General features: G+C 39.5%; 1 protein-coding gene across 8 annotated transcripts in view; it reads right to left on the bottom strand.

Moving 5' to 3' along the window:
* eya4 (EYA transcriptional coactivator and phosphatase 4) overlaps positions 1-17,938 on the bottom strand; it is a 113,091-nt gene that overhangs the window by 26,531 nt on the left and 68,622 nt on the right. For 7 of the 8 annotated variants that reach the window (XR_012049328.1, XR_012049329.1, XR_012049325.1 and 4 more), the window contains 5 exons: positions 12,679-12,728; positions 8,628-8,749; positions 2,372-2,479; positions 1,901-1,978; positions 1-47 (listed from right to left, as the gene is read on the bottom strand). The exon at positions 1-47 is cut by the window's left edge and continues 20 nt beyond it. Coding sequence is in view for 1 of the 8 variants with exons in the window: in XM_061929959.2 (XP_061785943.1) it covers positions 1-47; positions 1,901-1,978; positions 2,372-2,479; positions 8,628-8,749; positions 12,679-12,728 (405 nt within the window). In the remaining 7 variants the exon portion in view is untranslated. The remainder of the gene's footprint in view (positions 48-1,900; positions 1,979-2,371; positions 2,480-8,627; positions 8,750-12,678; positions 12,729-17,938) is intronic. The other variant, XR_012049331.1, reaches the window with a different exon arrangement.

Here is a 17,938-nt window from a genome sequence, read left to right as displayed (position 1 = left end):
AGAGTACTGGTGTGCTGAGCGAGGACTGTATCCACTGCTGGTGATGACTGGAGATGAATAATACGCAAAATAATAACACAGATTATTCTACTGTGGCCAAAATGAAATCACTTACTTAGTCATGCATGCAAAAGATGTATCAAATCTCCAAGATATTAGAAAACATTTGACAATAATAGGGAAGGCATAACATGAAACCAGAATAAATAATCTCTCTCATAATATATGATCAAAAATAATAATAAAATATATATAATAAACCACATATGTATCTGTCCAGTCCAATTAATTGTTAGTTTACCCAAATGTTATACTTTCCTGTGTATTTTTACAACAATTTTTACATTTTATAAAACTTTTTTTTTTTAAATCACAGTAGCTAACAACACACTACTTTATACAAATAAATGAGCACTGCTCAATTAAATACATAAGAATTAGGGGTGTTTAAAAAATGTAATTGCCATTTCTTTTTTTACAATTCTAAATCAATTCCTAATTTTCAAAAATGTATTTATATATATATATATATATATATATATATATATATACACAGTACAGTACAGTACAGGCCAATCGTTTGGACACACCTTCTCATTTCATTGCGTTTTCTTTATTTTAATGACTATTTACATTGTAGATTATCACTGAAAGCATCAAAACTATGACACCTGTGAAGTGAAAACCCTTTCAGGTGACTACCTCTACCTCTTGAAGCTCATCGACAAAATGCCAAGAGTGTGCAAAAACAGTAATCAGAGCAAAGGGTGGCTATTTTGAAGAAACTAGAATATAAAACATGTTTTCATTTATTTCACCTTTTTTTATTAAGTACATAAATCCACATGTGTTCATTCATAGCTTTGATGCCATCAGTGACAATCTACAATGTAAATAGTCATGAAAATAAAGAAAAACCATTGAATGAGAAGATGTGTCCAAACTTTTGGCCTGTACTGTATATATACACACAAAATATATATATACATAAGTTTTTTTTGTGTCTGTATACTATATATATATATATATATATATATATATATATATATATATATATATATATATATGTATATGTATATATATATATATATATATATATATATGTATTGTATATACACACACACATTAAATATATACATATATATATATGTATATATATATACAGTATATATATATTTATTAATCATGCACTCATGTTTGATGACAATAAATCATTCTACTCTATATTGTTTTTTTGAGAATCAATTTTTCAAAATACATTTTCTAGGGCAATCACCACGCTTACTCGCTGTGTGTAAATGCTTACAGTCAAAAGGAGCTTTTATAACCTGTAACTTGTTTTGAAAAGCTTTTATCATTTTTATACCAAATACTATATTTCGAGAATCAGTTTGAATAGAGACTTGTGAGATGTTATAAGATTCCTATCTCTAGTAAGACAACTTAATAAGAGTATCACTGTAGCATACATTACAATATTTATGATCATTCATGTGCTAAAGCACTAATTTGCGATAATATTTAAAAAAACAACACAATATTGCTTTAGTAAACATAATAGGTACTATTTTGTATGCAATCAAGATATTTTTGTGGGCTCAGGGAGAAAAAGAATGTATGTAGTTGTCACCGAGATGTCACACTCCGTAGTTGTGTAAGTGTGTGTGTGTGTCCAAGTGTAAAAATGAGTGTGACGTCATCCAAGGCTGTGCGACGCTTTTGGGGATTAGAGCTTTCAGTGTGGCCACCCCTCGCCTCAAATTGATGTTGCTGTGCGTGTGTGAGTGAGTGTGAGTGTGTTAGCTAACACCTCGACTTGACTTCGACAGTCAGTTCCTTAACACCTGAAAGTGTGTGTGCGTGTGTGTGCATGTGTGAGTGCACAGTGTGTGTTTGTTACCTGAGCTGCCGTAGGAGTCTAGCGTTGCGTCGCCCGTGGTGGTGACGGTCTCGCTGTTGTTCATTGGCTCTGTTTTCACTTAAAGACAAAAAAAGACGTGGAGTGTTGGCGTAGGCTAGTGCAGGGGACACAACCCACACACCAAAAATGATTAGACCCTTTTCCACCAAGTTCAGTTTGGTATCAAATGTAGTGGTTCCAGTGTCAAAATGTTTGTTGGTACCAGACTAACTAACTTGGCACCCTCTTTTCTGTGGTACCAACCCCAGGGGCATTATAGCACCGGAACTGACCTGGAGCACTTGGTGGAAACAGGACTTTTACATGCAAACACTGCCACAAGATGACAGAAAATAATTCACAGCAAACAAATAAAATAATATAAAAGCAATCCAAGCCAATTAGGCACAGATGAAAAAACACAAGTGGTATTAATGGCTGCTGTCAAGTCACACACATGCACCTCTGTACCATAGTCCTTGGAGGCAGGTGCTGGGGGCGGGCTGCTGCAGCCAAGCAGCCAATCAGCCGTGTTTAGAACGGTCATGTTTTCACCTACAGGAGGTGCAAGGTGGGAAGCTGGTGAGGACACGATGAGGGCGCCAATTAATGACGTTTTGTGTTATGTTCTTCAAAGTGCTTTCCAATACAAATACATATTCAGATCAGAATACTTTTACACAACACATACTGGCTTACACTCTGGGCACTTCACTAAAGACGAGAAATCGTTATATAAACCGGGAGTTTCCAAGATATTGTATCATTTAACTGATTAGCTTATTTAGTTATACCAACTTTTCCCCCACCAGGTATAAATGCAAACCTATGCAATATTGCATAGCAGACAATTGGCCTATTTGCATTTCCAAAAATAAATGTTATTTAATTTTTTTAAACTTTTTAAAAACTCGGACAAGTAATTTACTTAATTTCCTCAACTGATGTACTAACATTATCTCCAAAAACACTTGTGCATTTGGACTCATTTCATTAATCACACATGAAGTTAGAAGGGGATACATAATATTTCAGCATATTTATAGTATGTGAGCCCAGACAATGTTTCCCCATTACCAACAACATTTTTGACGATTAAGGCATGAACATAACCATCCACATTTTGTATACTCTCACTAATAAGCAGCGTAAGTACGTCGTGTCCAAACGCCAGTCTTGCCTCTATATTTACATGGCACATAGCTCCGCCCACTCTGAAGTCATGCACGCTCTCCTACACGGGATACAAAAAATTGCTATTGCGACATCCGGTGGGCACACTTAGAACAGCAGTTTTCTTTCATTCAAACTCATCTCACGGGCCGGATAAAACCTGGCCGAACGTTTGGGTTTCTGCTCAAAAGGATTCTTCATTAATTCCTACAAGCAACATTTGTAAGTTTTATAATACAACTACCGTATTTTTCGGACTATAAGTTGCAGTTTTTTTCATAGTTTGGCCGGCCGGGTGCGACTTATACTCAGGAGCGACTTATGTGTGAAATTATTAACACAATACCGTAAAATATCAAATACAATTATTTAGCTCATTCACGTAAGAGATTAGACGTATAAGATTTCCTCGGATTTAGCGATTAGGAGTGACAGATTGTTTGGTAAATGTATAGCATGTTCTATATGTTATAGTTATTTGAATGACTCTTACCATAATATGTTATGTTAACATACCAGGCACGTTCACAGTTATTTATGCCTCATATAACGTACACTTATTCAGCCTGTTGTTCACTATTCTTTATTTATTTTAAATTGCCTTTCAAATGTCTATTCTTGGTGTTGGGTTTTATCAAATACATTTCCCGAAAAAATGCGACTTATACTCCAGTGCGACTTATAAATGTTTTTTTCCTTCTTTATTATGCATTTTCGGCCGGTGCGACTTATACTCCGAAAAATACGGTAAAACAATTCATACTTACTAAACCGTCCCATGTGCAGGAGTGTTTTTATGCATTTTTGTACGTGCTATGATAATGTAATCAAGCTAGAAAATTAGCGTTGTTAGCATTAGCAAAAATTGCTAACACGTTTACAAGTGTCTGATAGTATTATTAACTTACGATGGCATTCTTTTTGTATTGTTTCAGTTTCGTAAACTTACCAAAACGTCACCGTGGAGTTATTGAGTCTGTTTAACCGATTGGAGAGCTAGCTTCCGCAGCTAGTGGGTCCACAACGATGACGTCTGTTTTGTCTGATAAAGTTTAAGTTAAAGTACCAATGATTGTCACACAGACACGAGGTGTGGCGAAATTATTCTCTGCCTTTGACCCATCACTCTTGATCACCCCCTGGGAGGTGAGGAAAGCAGTAAGCTGGCCGCGCCCGGGAATCATTTTTGGTGATTTGACCCCCAATTCCAACCCTTGATGCTGAGTGCCAAGCTGGGAGGTAATGGGTCCCATTTTTATAGTCTTTGGTATGACTCGGCCTGGGTTTGAACTCACAACCTACTGATCTCAGGGCGGACACTCTAACCACTAGGCCACTGTCAAGCCGTTTTACTGTCGTATGACAGGCACCATTTGGAACCAATTAAGGTATGTAAATAAACAAACAAATAATTTCGTACTGGTGTATATCTGCAGCTTACGGTCCGGTGCGGCTAATATTTGGAGAAACATTTTCTATTTCTTCTAAAAGTTGGTGGGTGCGGCTTGAAACCGGTGTGCTCTATAGCCCAGAAATTATGATATTACATTTTTAAATACATCTTTGCATGTTCTCCCCGTGACTGCGTGGGTTCCCTCCGGGTACTCCGGCTTCCTCCCACCTCCAAAGACATGCACCTGGGGATAGATTGATTGGCAACACTAAATTGGCCCTAGTGTGTGAATGTGAGTGTGATTGTTGTCTGTCTATCAGTGTTGGCCCTGTGATGAGGTGGCGACTTGTCCAGGGTGTACACCGCCTTCCGCCCGAATGCAGCTGAGATAGGCTCCAGCACCCCCAGCGACCCCGAAAGGGACAAGCAGTAGAAAATGGAGGGATGGACGTTTTTTTCATTAAGCAAAGAAAAACAACAAATTATGTATGTGGATTTGTATGGAAAACTGTATCCATCTTTTTAAAATGTCATACGACGATTTGATTTGGCAATTTTTTGACACAATGGAAAAATCATAATTCATCTACTGACCTATTTGCCAAAAAAAGCCAACTATGCAATTGTGAATTGTCAAATTTTAGACAATGCTGCATCACATCAGAGAACTGCATTCAAATCGTTGCACAAGCTCTGATGGAGGCAAACGCGTCGCCATGGAGACCTGCTCGATGTCAGCCGAGGGGAATGTTAGCGAATGTCGTTTATTTTGGCCGCCGGCGTGCGGTCCCGCCTCGCCTCAGTCTGCTGCGCTTGCTAACCGTGATCTCAGCGCAAACGACTAAAACGATCTGACTGCGCCACACAGCAAAAAGTCAAAGTTTAGGACTGGAAGATAGCGAGTGGAGTTTAAAGAAGCCTTAAAGAAGACAAAACGAAGAATAGTTTCCATTTGGATTTTGGACCATTCCGATGCACAGCCTTTGCCAAGAGTGTGGACTGTGCGTATTTACACTTTACGACTCATGCCAGCGTTGGCACGTCCAGAAAAAGAAAAAATGTTCTCGGATGACTTTGCAATGGATTTCATAAATGTCTATTGTATCAATCACAGGATTTAGCAGAGAGTATGAAAGGAGTAAAAGAAAAGCTCTAAAACAGCTGTGACACCAGCAGATGGTCTATTGTGCAATTCATATTTAATACAGAGGCATCCACTTTAGGACAGCTTTGAACAGGTGTGCCCAAACTTCACTGAGGGGTCAAAATACTGACATTTTAATATCGTAAACAAGGTGAAAGCCAGTCCAGCTTAGATATATTTCGAGAAAAAACAGCCTGAATGTTATTAGTTATTCGTGTTAGCAGTTCCACTTTTTGGCATTTTTGCTGTTATTTTTTTGGTTTCGTTGTTTAATTGGACTTTAAGGATATGCTATGGCCCAATAAAAATATAGCTGTGGGCTTCAAATGTTCCCGGGCTACACTTTGGACCCACGTGCCTTTGAGAGTGTGAATTTTATGTTAAATAAATACATTAAAAATGTGGAATATACAATGTAATATTAATGTAAAAAGATAATGTAATGAAAAAAAGCTGACATTTTTATACAAATAATTAATAATTCGGGGCGGCTTGCGATTTGATTATGATTCAGGGGCTTCAATTTGAATATAAATACATTATTCATGCATCTTTAATTATAATATTATATATTATTACTATTATACATTTATTATTATACAGAGGAACCCTAAATTAACAAACTCGTCATTGTACTAACTTTTTGGTTTTACACCACACGCTGTATAAAAACATGCTTTGGTGTACCAACCTTCTCTGCTCCAATTTTAGTATGTGTGTTTACTGAGGTAACATTGTCCCAAAGTACGAACGTTTCATTCAGCCATTTTGTGCCCGGCAGTACATCCATTGTAGGTGGGCTGATCGATCTCTGGTGCTCATTCAGTCAGTAGACCAGTACTGTCATTAACTACTGTGCTAATTGCTACTTTGTGGGCTTTTTGAGTGTTTTTTTTAACCTTTTTACAGCATTTATCTGGTTTTGCTAGTTAAATATGATTCCAAAGAAAGTAATGGAAAAGCCATGTGTGCTTTGAAACATTCAAAAAGTATCTACAGCGTTGTCGACACTGCCTCCCCCTCCCATTCCAGAAGGCATACGACAATGATACAACATATATGGGCAGCACGGTGGAAGAGGGGTTAGTGCATCTGCCTCACAATACAAAGGTCCTGAGTAGTCGTGAGTTCAATCCCGGCCTCGGGATCTTTCTGTGTGGAGTTTGCATGTTCTCCCCGTGACTACGTGGGTTCCCTCCGGGTACTCCGGCTTCCTCCCACCTCCAAAGACATGCACCTGGGGATAGGTTGATTGGCAACACTAAATTGGCCCTAGTGTGTGAATGTGAGTGTGAATGTTGTCTGTCTATCTGTGTTGGCCCTGCGATGAGGTGGCGACTTGTCCAGGGTGTACCCTGCCTTCCGCCCGATTGTAGCTGAGATAGGCTCCAGCGACCCCCCGCGCCCCCGAAGGGAATAAGCGGTAGAAAATGGATGGATGGATGGATGATTATACATACATGTCATTTAAAACTAGTGTTGTCCCGATACCAATATTTTGGTACCGGTGCCAAAATTATTTCGATACTTTTCGGTACTTTTCTAAATAAAGGGGACCACAAAAATTGCATTATTGGCTTTATTTTAACAAAACATCTTACAGTACATTAAACATGTTTCTTATTGCAAGTTTGTCCTTAAATAAAATAGTGAACATACAAAACAACTTGTCTTTTATTAGTAAGTAAGCAAACAAAGGCTCCTAATTTAGTTTGCTGACATATGCAGTAACATATTGTGTCATTTATCATTCTATTATTTTGTCAAAATTATTAAGGACAAGTGGTAAAAAAATAATTATTAATCTTCTTTTTCATTTACTGTTAATATCTGCTTTCTTTCTCTTTTAACATGTTCTATCTACACTTCTTTTAAAATGTAATTATCACGTATTCTTCTGTTGTTTGATATTTTACATTAGTTTTGGATGATACCACAAATTTGGGTACCTAATAGTACCGAATATGATTCATTAGTATCGCGGTACTATACTAATACCGGTATACCATACAACCCTATTTAAAACTGACTTTGAAACATCCATCCATCTTCTTCCGCTTATCTGAGGTCAGGTGGCGGGGGCAGCAGCCTAAGCAGGGAAGCCCAGACTTCCCTCTCCCCAGCCAGTTCGTCCAGCTCCTCCCGGGAGATCCCCAGGCGTTCCCAGGCCAGCCGGGAGACATAGTCTTCCCAACGTTTCCTGGGTTTTCCCCGTGGCCTCCTACCGGTCGGACGTGCCCTAAACACCTCCCTAGTGAGGCATTCGGGTGGCATCCTGAGCAGATGCCCGAACCACCTCATCTGGCTCCTCTCGATGTGGAGGAGCAGCGGCTTTACTTTGAGCTCCCCCCGGATGACAGAGCTTCTCAGCCTATCTCTAAGGGAGAGCCCCATCACCCGGTGGAGGAAACTCATTTCGGCCGCTTGTACCCGTGATCTTGTCCTTTCCGTCATAACACAAAGCTCATGACCATAGGTGAGGATGGGAACGTAGATCGACCGATAAATTGAGAGCTTTGCCTTCCGGCTCAGCTCCTTCTTCACCACAACGGATCGATACAGCGTCCGCATTACTGAAGACACCGCACCGATCCGCCTGTCGATCTCACGATCCACTCTTCCCTAACTTGTGAACAAGACTCCAAGGTACTTGAACTCCTCCACTTGGGGCAATATCTCCTTACCGAAGATGGCACTCCACCCTTTTCCGGGCGAGAACCATGGACTCGGACTTGGAGGTCTTTGAAACAATGTCGCAAAATTGTTGTATTTGTAAATTGAGACAACAATGGTGTCCACTGCTGGATCCACGTTGTTGGATGGGAAATGACCAAATTTCAATGGTCAAATGAATGTCACAACCTGACATTGAATAAACGGCAAAAAGCATGTTGTTTCAACGTTGTATTTGTGTTGTAGAACATTGGTTGGGAAATGGCCGAAATTCAATGGTCAAATCAAAGTTAGAACCTGACGTTGATGAAACGTCGTCAAAAAGCATGTTGTTCAAACGTTACCTCCTGTTCCATTGGTGGTGACGGAAGGGCTTCCCAGGTTGTTCTTGTCCAGCTTGGAGCCCGATGAATCCCCGCCTCCCACACGGTTATGAGGACTGGCTAGGTCCTGCATTTCCATAGACCTGTGGAGTCAGAGGTCAGGGGTCAGAATGTACAGGATATGGAAAAAATGCCAAGTAACATGCACTTCATTCCACGCGCAAGTACTTTTGCGTATTTGGACACTGTGTGTGCTGGGATGGTCACAGAAGACTGCAGACTGAAAAAATCAAAAGGCTGCGCTGACCATGGTCACATTCAAAAGCAGTACAATATTTCGATTTTTTTCAGAGCAAAAAACTGCCTGAATGTCAGCTTTGTGTTATTAGCATCAACATTTCAACTTGTTCTCGTTACAATACATATGATTGCTCTTTTATTCCACTTTTGATGGTATTTTTCTTTTTAGTAGTCATATTTTTAGAATGAAAAAAAAGAGATGCAGTCCGCTTTGCACACCCAGAGTGTAAATAAATATGTAAAATAAGAAAAAACCAAAACAAAACCACAACCGTGTGCCATAGTGGAAGTGTGTGTGTGTGTGTGTGTGTGTGTGTGTGTGTGTGTGTGTGTGTGTGTGTGTCTTGACAGCCCACATTTTATTGTGGGGACATTTCTCATTATGGGATATTTTGGCATCGCACAGGACAAAAAATGTGCTTCTTTGGCCCTCTTTGGAGTGATTTTTGTATTTATAGCAAGTCACGATGCCCGCAGGCTTGTCACACTTCCACTGATTTGTGGGCACATCAAAGCCAGAGATGGCAGTGATGGAGGGAGAAGTCAAACAAACGTGCGCTGTGCGGCTGTGCAGCAACTCCACGCATGGCTGACAAGCCGCAGTCGTACCGACAGCTTTAAACATGACAAGGGACGGCTCAGTTAAACATTCCCACTCTGATTCTTTCTTTTACATTTTAGATGGAAATCAGTGTTCTGAACTGGTGCTCTCTAACAGAAAAACATTCTTAGGGGTTTTTCCTTGCCTCTATCGCCAAAGTGTTTTACACTCACTCTTTTTTTTTCTAGCAGCAGAGAATGATTCTTATCCATACACACACACACGCCCCCTTTATATCTTTTTTCAGAGGTGATTACAGCAGTGGGTGTTTCATAAACTCTTCTTCTTTGGTTTGTACATGAAGAGCCTTTTATTGCTATCTACTCGGGCTCAGAAGTACACATGCATTAACATTGATGTGCTTGACATGACTGATTCATTAGGGTTAGTGTCAAAAAAAGATTATACCCAAATATCACACAGTGAAGTGAGTATACTTCAAGTATATAACATACGACTTTGGAGTGGGGACTGCACTTGATATCAAAAGACCTGATTCAAAGTAGCTGTAAGGAACTGAAAAGGCACTCCACAGAGATACAACCACCACACTTTGTTTTTTAATTTAGCCCATCATTTACTATTTTTATGTGAGACAAGCACACACTTGTTTTTCTTTTTAATGCATTCTAACTTGTAAATAAACGCTATCAAGAGTCAGCTAACAATACAGGTAATGGGATTTGATCTATTGTGCCTATAAAGTGCTCTAAAAACATCCAAACATCTCAATCAACATGTTATATATACACACTGTAAGTATACACTGTATGTAATTTAGTAACAGACACTTTCTTAACAACATGTAATATTTATATATTTTGATCATTTTAACCATACGACAGCGTACTAATTACACAGACGCTCGCCATTTCCTGCAACAATAGAAACTACTACTAATAATTGCAGACTTCAGGAGAGACAACAATGACTACTTTGGGACAAATGATCATCCAGAACAGGGGTAGGGAACCTATGGCTCTCGAGCCAGATGTGGCTCTTTTGATGACTGCATCTGGCTCTCAGATAAATCTTAGCTGACATTGCTTAACACGATAAGTAATGAATAATTCCGCTGGTAATCACAGTGTCAAAAATAACGTTCAAAATATAAAACATTCTAATGCATTTTAATCCGTCCATCTGTTTTTCTACCGCACCTGTTCAAGAAGTCGCATTAATGCTAAGAATTATTTTATTTGTTATTGCTTAGCTTCAGAATAACAATGTTATTAAACATAATAAGAGACTTATTATACTCTAAAAATGTTGGTCTTACGTAAAAATGCACGCATTTGTTGTATTCAGTGTTAAAAAATATTATATGCTCTCTGGGCCAAAAAGGTTGCCGACCCCTGATCAAGAACCTTGTGTTTTTGAGCCTGAATATAAGGAGGACAAGCTACACGTATTAGAAGCTGAGTGAAAATCAGATCCAGCAATTAGCACTAGTGCTAAGTGCTAAACAAGAAATGCAAACTATGAACATAATAAAACAATCACTTACTGTGCAATGACTGCTGTCACTGGGATGCCGACTTATGGGATGTTCGTATTTTACCGTTTAGATTAGGAATTAATCATAATCTTCACTCAGGTAAAAAAAAGAAGAAAACAAAAGGTGGGCCAAACAAGCGTCTTTTTGTGTCTTTCTCGCCATATCCGAGTTTAAATTGAATGTCAGACTTCTCCGTTTATGTCAGCAACCTTCTACTATACAAGTAAGAGGCAGGATATACAGTATAATCTATAATTAACTTTTACCAACTCAGAGGTGATGCAGTAGCTCACCGGCTCAGCATTTCATTAGCTACATAAACTAGTTACCTGTCTGTGAGCATGGCGCTGCGTTAGCGTTTATAATAACAATATCACTAATACTTGGTTAATTTTCAGGTTGCCACATGTAAATGGAGTTTTGTTGGTGATTTTTTGATGTTTTTTTCGAGGGCCTTATGGGCGCAATCGATTACTACCATTAGCTGCATTGTTGGCCACCTGGTACTTGCCGTATATTACTATTTAGAATGCATAAAAAAACAAAGACTTGTTCTTGTCTTACAAAATGATTGTGACTGATAGGCAAAATTCCCAAAAAAGTGCAGTTCCCCTTTAAGGCAGGTGTTTATTTTAAGCCTCTGTAGCAAATACCAAAATTCACCAGTGGCATAAATGTTCAGAAGCTGAATAAGCTTAATCACTTGCTTTGACCAGACTTAAAACCAGGGGAGACAGGGCCTTCTCTGTGGTCGGTCCTAAGCTCTGGAACACTCTGCCCCTCCATGTTCGAACTGAGTGTTTCAAGTCTCGTCTTAAGACCCACTTTTATTCTCTGGCTTTTAACACTACGTGAGTTGTGTGGTCCTCTGTTGTCCTCTGTGTTTTTAAAATTTTGATTTCTATTTACTGTTTTAATTGGTTTTACCCTTTAAAATAGTTTTTAGTCATATTTATTTTATATTGTTTTTATATTGGTTTTATATGTATTTATTTTTTGTTTTTATTCAGTCATTGGTGTAGCTAAGGATAATATTTCAATATTGTTTTTAATATTGTTGTGCAGCACTTTGGAAACATTTTGTTGTTTAAATGTGCTATATAAATAAAGTGGATTGGATTGGATTGAAGCTAAGCTAACAGATGCAATATAACAGCCTAACATAAGTTATGTCCATCATTAGGGTGTTTTTCAAAGGAACTTTACACAATTCTGCAACATTGGCACCAAAGCTAGTGCTAACATGTCATGAAAAATGTCCTGGCTGGTCCACCATCTTAGGAAGCCATACATTTTGTCTCTCACACACACACACACACACACACACACACACACACACGCTTTACACAACTTTACACAAATCTGCAACATTAGCACCAAAGCTAGAGTTAACATGTCATGAAAAATGTCCTGGCTGGTCCACCAAAAAATGCAGACCACTAAAGTAATCACTAAATCACGGGTCACAGCGGCAACAGCTACAAACTGAACTGTGTTTATTGTTAAGCTCAAGTTATTACATATCATTGCTTTAATAATTTGTGTTATTTTTTTCTGTCATCTTAGGAAGTCACACACACACACACACACACACACACACACACACACACACACACACACACACACACACACACACACACACACACACACACACACACACATTTGTCGTTTACCTGCTGTCAGAAGGGTCTGGAACATGAGAGTCACTGTTTGATTTCTTCACCTGCACAAGAAGCAGAGCAGAAACATGAGGTATTGAAAACACAAATTCACCTTTAATTAAATAGTATTAGTTATACAATTTAAGTTCCTACTAAACGACAAACATGTCACATTGTCTAACATGAATGTATTGAACACACAGCGTGGTGCTGAGGCACACGTTACATAATGTGTAAATGACAGAGGTGACTGTCACCTCCAAGTTTAAACTTTCTCTTGTTCACCTTTGACCCCGGGCCACACCCCCCTGTTTACGCCCCCTCCCTCCACCAACTTAAAAGGGTTGGAAGGTCACGGCAGGGTCGTGTTAGGTCAAGAAGAGGGCGAGCTCTTTTACCCTCTTAAGGGCAGCGACATCATAACGAGGCCGAGGAGGTGGAGGAAGGGGGCGGGGCCACAATTAAGACATTTGGTCTTGTCAATCAATACATGCTGGAGCTTGTACTTCATACGTGTGTGTGTGTGTGTGTGTGTGTGTGTGTGTGTGTGTGTGTGTGTGTGTGTGTGTGTGTGTGTGTGTGTGTGTGTGCGTGCGCGTGCCTGTCTTCATACAGTCTACTTGTGTATTTTAGTCATTGTGTCTAAGTCCACATTAATTGTGGACTCTGTTGTTTAAATATATATATATACACACAGGTAAAAGCCAGTAAATTAGAATATTTTGAAAAACTTGATTTATTTCAGTAATTGCATTCAAAAGGTGTAACTTGTACATTATATTTATTCATTGCACACAGACTGATGCATTCAAATGTTTATTTCATTTAATTTTGATGATTTGAAGTGGCAACAAATGAAAATCCAAAATTCCGTGTGTCACAAAATTAGAATATTACTTAAGGCTAATACAAAAAAGGGATTTTTTGCCGTAAACCCGTGCCGTAAACCAGGCACGGGTAGATTTTGCCCTGTGTGCAGGCGCCAAGTCCTGTTGGAACTTGAAATCTCCATCTCCATAGAGCAGGTCAGCAGCAGGAAGCATGAAGTGCTCTAAAAGTTGCTGGTAGACGGCTGCGTTGACCCTGGATCTCAGGAAACAGAGTGGACCGACACCAGCAGATGACATGGCACCCCAAACCATCACCCAACCATGCAAATTTTGCATTTCCTTTGGAAATCGAGGTCCCAGAGTCTGGAGGAAGACAGGAGAGGCACAGGATCCACGTTGCCTGAAGTCTAGTGTAAAGTTTCCACCATCAGTGATGGTTTGGGGTGCCATGTCATCTGCTGGTGTCGGTCCACTCTGTTTCCTGAGATCCAGGGTCAACGCAGTCGTCTACCAGCAAGTTTTAGAGCACTTCATGCTTCCTGCTGCTGACCTGCTCTATGGAGATGGAGATTTCAAGTTCCAACAGGACTTGGCGCCTGCACACAGCGCAAAATCTACCCGTGCCTGGTTTACGGACCATGGTATTTCTGTTCTAAATTGGCCCGCCAACTCCCCTGACCTTAGCCCCATAGAAAATCTGTGGGGTATTGTGAAAAGGAAGATGCAGAATGCCAGACCCAAAAACGCAGAAGAGTTGAAGGCCACTATCAGAGCAACCTGGGCTCTCATAACACCTGAGCAGTGCCAGAAACTCATCGACTCCATGCCACGCCGCATTAACGCAGTAATTGAGGCAAAAGGAGCTCCAACCAAGTATTGAGTATTGTACATGCTCATATTTTTCATTTTCATACTTTTCAGTTGGCCAACATTTCTAAAAATCCCTTTTTTGTATTAGCCTTAAGTAATATTCTAATTTTGTGACACACGGAATTTTGGATTTTCATTTGTTGCCACTTCAAATCATCAAAATTAAATGAAATAAACATTTGAATGCATCAGTCTGTGTGCAATGAATAAATATAATGTACAAGTTACACCTTTTGAATGCAATTACTGAAATAAATCAAGTTTTTCAAAATATTCTAATTTACTGGCTTTTACCTGTGTATATATATATATATATATATATATATATATATATATATATATATATATATATATATATATATATATATATATATATATATTATTTTTATATAATACACACATACGTGTGTATATATATATATATATATATATATATATATATATATATATATATATATATATATATATATACTGGCTGGTCCACATTTAAAAAAAAAAATGCTACACTGTGTGTGCGTGTACAAGTTCTTGTTTTTGTAAATTTGTGTATGTTTGTCTTATCTTCTATCTTTGCGTGAACCACTCTTGGCCTCACACTTTAATTGCGGACCCCATTTTCCTTAGTGGGGACATATTTGCTGGTCCACATAAAAAAATGCTACATTTGTGTGTGTGTGTGTGTGTGTGTGTGTGTGTGTGTGTGTGTGTGTGTGTGTGTGTGTTATCGTATTTTGATATTTGGGTGTGTTTACGTGTTTATCTAGTGCACCTAGTATTTCACCTTGAATGTGAGTCCTATTTTTTTAGTGGGTACATCTTGTACCTGCTGGTCTGCATAAATAAATTATACACTGTGTGTGTGTGCGCGGATAAATATTTGTGTCTATGTGTCAGTTGTTCTAGCTGTGTGTAGCCCCGCTCTTGTTATCCCAGTGGTCCGCTACCGGTCTCTGATCAGAATCAGAATCAGAAATAATGTATTAATCCCCGAGGGGAAATTAAAATTTTCAGCACAATCCCATTCAAGATCAGACAAACATTACAGGGAGACAGAACAGGATCAAACTTCCGAAGCCCCTTACAAAAAAGGTGAGATGCAGGTAAACAATGGAGGGGGGTGAGAGAAAAAAAAAATCGCTCTAAACCTGGGCCTTTGGACAGGAGGTCCAGACTGAGGCCAAGGGAAAAAACAACTCATAGCCATAGCACACATCCCTCTTACTTGTGTGTTAGAGGGGAAACATCACAGAACACAAAGGACATTAAAGACATTAAAAGAGCAGAGCTGATGCAACAAGCCACTTCTATATACAGCTATGAATAAAAAGTAAAAGAAACATATACACTGTGGTGGCCTCTGCGGTGTTCCACGCCATCGTCTGCTGGGGTGGAGGGAGCATGGCCAGAGACAGGAGCAGACCCAACAAAGCAACCAAGAGAGCCGACTCCACTCTCGGCCGCCCACTAACTCGGCCAGTGTCCAGTCCGCATGGATGAGCGAGGATACACATATGATACTGGGCTGCAAAGAAATATCAAATAATTTATAAACTACCGCATTTCCTCCAACTTAACTTTTGCCTGTCCCACAAGACACACCAGTAGGCTTGTTCATGGATGTATAATATTTGGAAGTAGGGCAGCACAATTAATCAAATTTTAATCGTGATCACAATTTTGGCCGCTACGATTAAATGAGGGTGATTATCGGCAATATTTACATTAAAAATGCAGGCTCCGCTGCATATCAGCTCAAGCACTTTCACAACCAACAGTCAGTCAACCACCAGGGGGCGACCAAAAGACAGTGGACCTATGTGAGAGCCAGTAAGGGTAAGTGAGAAGGTGACTGACACTTGACCAACTGGTCGTCTGTAGCTCCCAAATATATTAGGAAAAATAAATGCATTATTAAATTGGTGCCCTTCTCTACCGTGGAGTGACCCACATTTTAACCCCTGAAAACGCTCGCGTGCCTCACCGTTCTCTAGGCATCCTCCTGCAAACCCGGAAATGCTCCCGCGCGAATGATCCAGTTGCGGCAACAAGTTAAGCATTAAAACTCTTTCCTCAACCGTCATCGTTTGTTCGCGAAGTGAAGCTAATTATCCAAATAGAGTTATGGTTGCTAACAGAGAGGGCCAACCGCCACCGGCGCAAAGCCCTGACGTACAGCTACAAAAGTGAGGGTGACCAAAGTACAGACTACCGTAACATCAACCGTGCACCGAGGGACCCCACGTCCATCCACCTCTCAAAGACGCACATAAGTAATGGATGTAATAGCGTTTTCATTGGCAAAGACATATGTCATATATATACTGTAAGTGCAGTGTGTTCCTTGTATAGTATCTTATTTTTTCACTGTTTGCACTTCATGATCGCACTCTGCAATGGCATATTTAGTGCGGATGTTCTCCCGAAATGTGTTTGTAATTTTTGTTTGGTGTGGGTTCACAGTGTGGCGCATATTTGTAACAGTGTTAAAGTTGTTTATACGGCCACCCTCAGTGTGACCTGTATGGCTGTTGACCAAGTATGTTTTGCATTCACTTGTGTGTGGGAAAAGCCGTAGATATTATGTGACTGGGCCGGCACGCAACCGAAGTGCCTTTAAGGTTTATTGGCGCTCTGTACTTATCCCTACGTCCGTGTACGAGGGCTGGGCGATATAGCCTTTTTTTAATATCTCAATATTTTTAGGCCATATCGCGATACACGATATATATCTCGATATTTTGCTTTAGCCTTGAATGAACACTTGATGCATATAATCACACCAGTATGATGATTCTATGTGTCTACATTAAAACATTCTTGTTCATACTGCATTAATATATGCTCATTTTAAACTTTCATGCAGAGAGGGAAATCCCAACTAAGTCAATTTACCAAAACTGTATTTATTAAACAGTTATTAAGCAGTGGCACAAACATTCATGTCATTTCAAAACAGAACGTGCAAGATTGTCAGAGGCATTTTAAAACAAGCTATAAGTGCACTTTTGTGCATGATGTCCTCAAGATGACAAATCAAAACAACACTAAATTAAAGTGCACTTTTTGTACAGAACGCCACTACAATAGTTTAAAACAAATTAAGTGCACTTCTGTGCATGATGTCACACAAGATATTTCAATAACTGTCAAATTAAAATTAGCTGCATAATAGGAAATCAAATTGTGTATGTCCTCCGCTATGTGGTAGGTTCCGGCGGACGTTATCTCCTCATGTCGTGGACTATTTTTTTCATACGGTGTTGATGTGGAAATGGTTGCCTCGGCATTTTGTTGGTGTGGCACCGAACGGAGATGTTGACGTGCGGAGTAAGCGCTCTTCATTCTCGAGCAGGTGACTTTTCAAATGATGCTACATATTAGCAGTAATGCTACTTTTTGTAGCAACGCTTTCGCCCCACACTTGACAAATTACGGTTGTCTGTTCAACATATTCCCACTTGAAGCCAAACCACCGCCAGACGATGGACCCTGTGCTGTTTTTCTTAGGAATTAATTCTTCCTTCATTTGTTACCAGATTCGCACCTTCTTTCTCTCGTATTACCACTCGCAC

The sequence above is a fragment of the Nerophis lumbriciformis genome, linkage group LG34 (genome assembly GCF_033978685.3).
Source record: "Nerophis lumbriciformis linkage group LG34, RoL_Nlum_v2.1, whole genome shotgun sequence".
Lineage (NCBI taxonomy): Eukaryota > Metazoa > Chordata > Actinopteri > Syngnathiformes > Syngnathidae > Nerophis > Nerophis lumbriciformis.
Note: the sequence above shows the minus strand (reverse complement) of the source record. Positions and strands in the feature narration are given on the sequence as shown.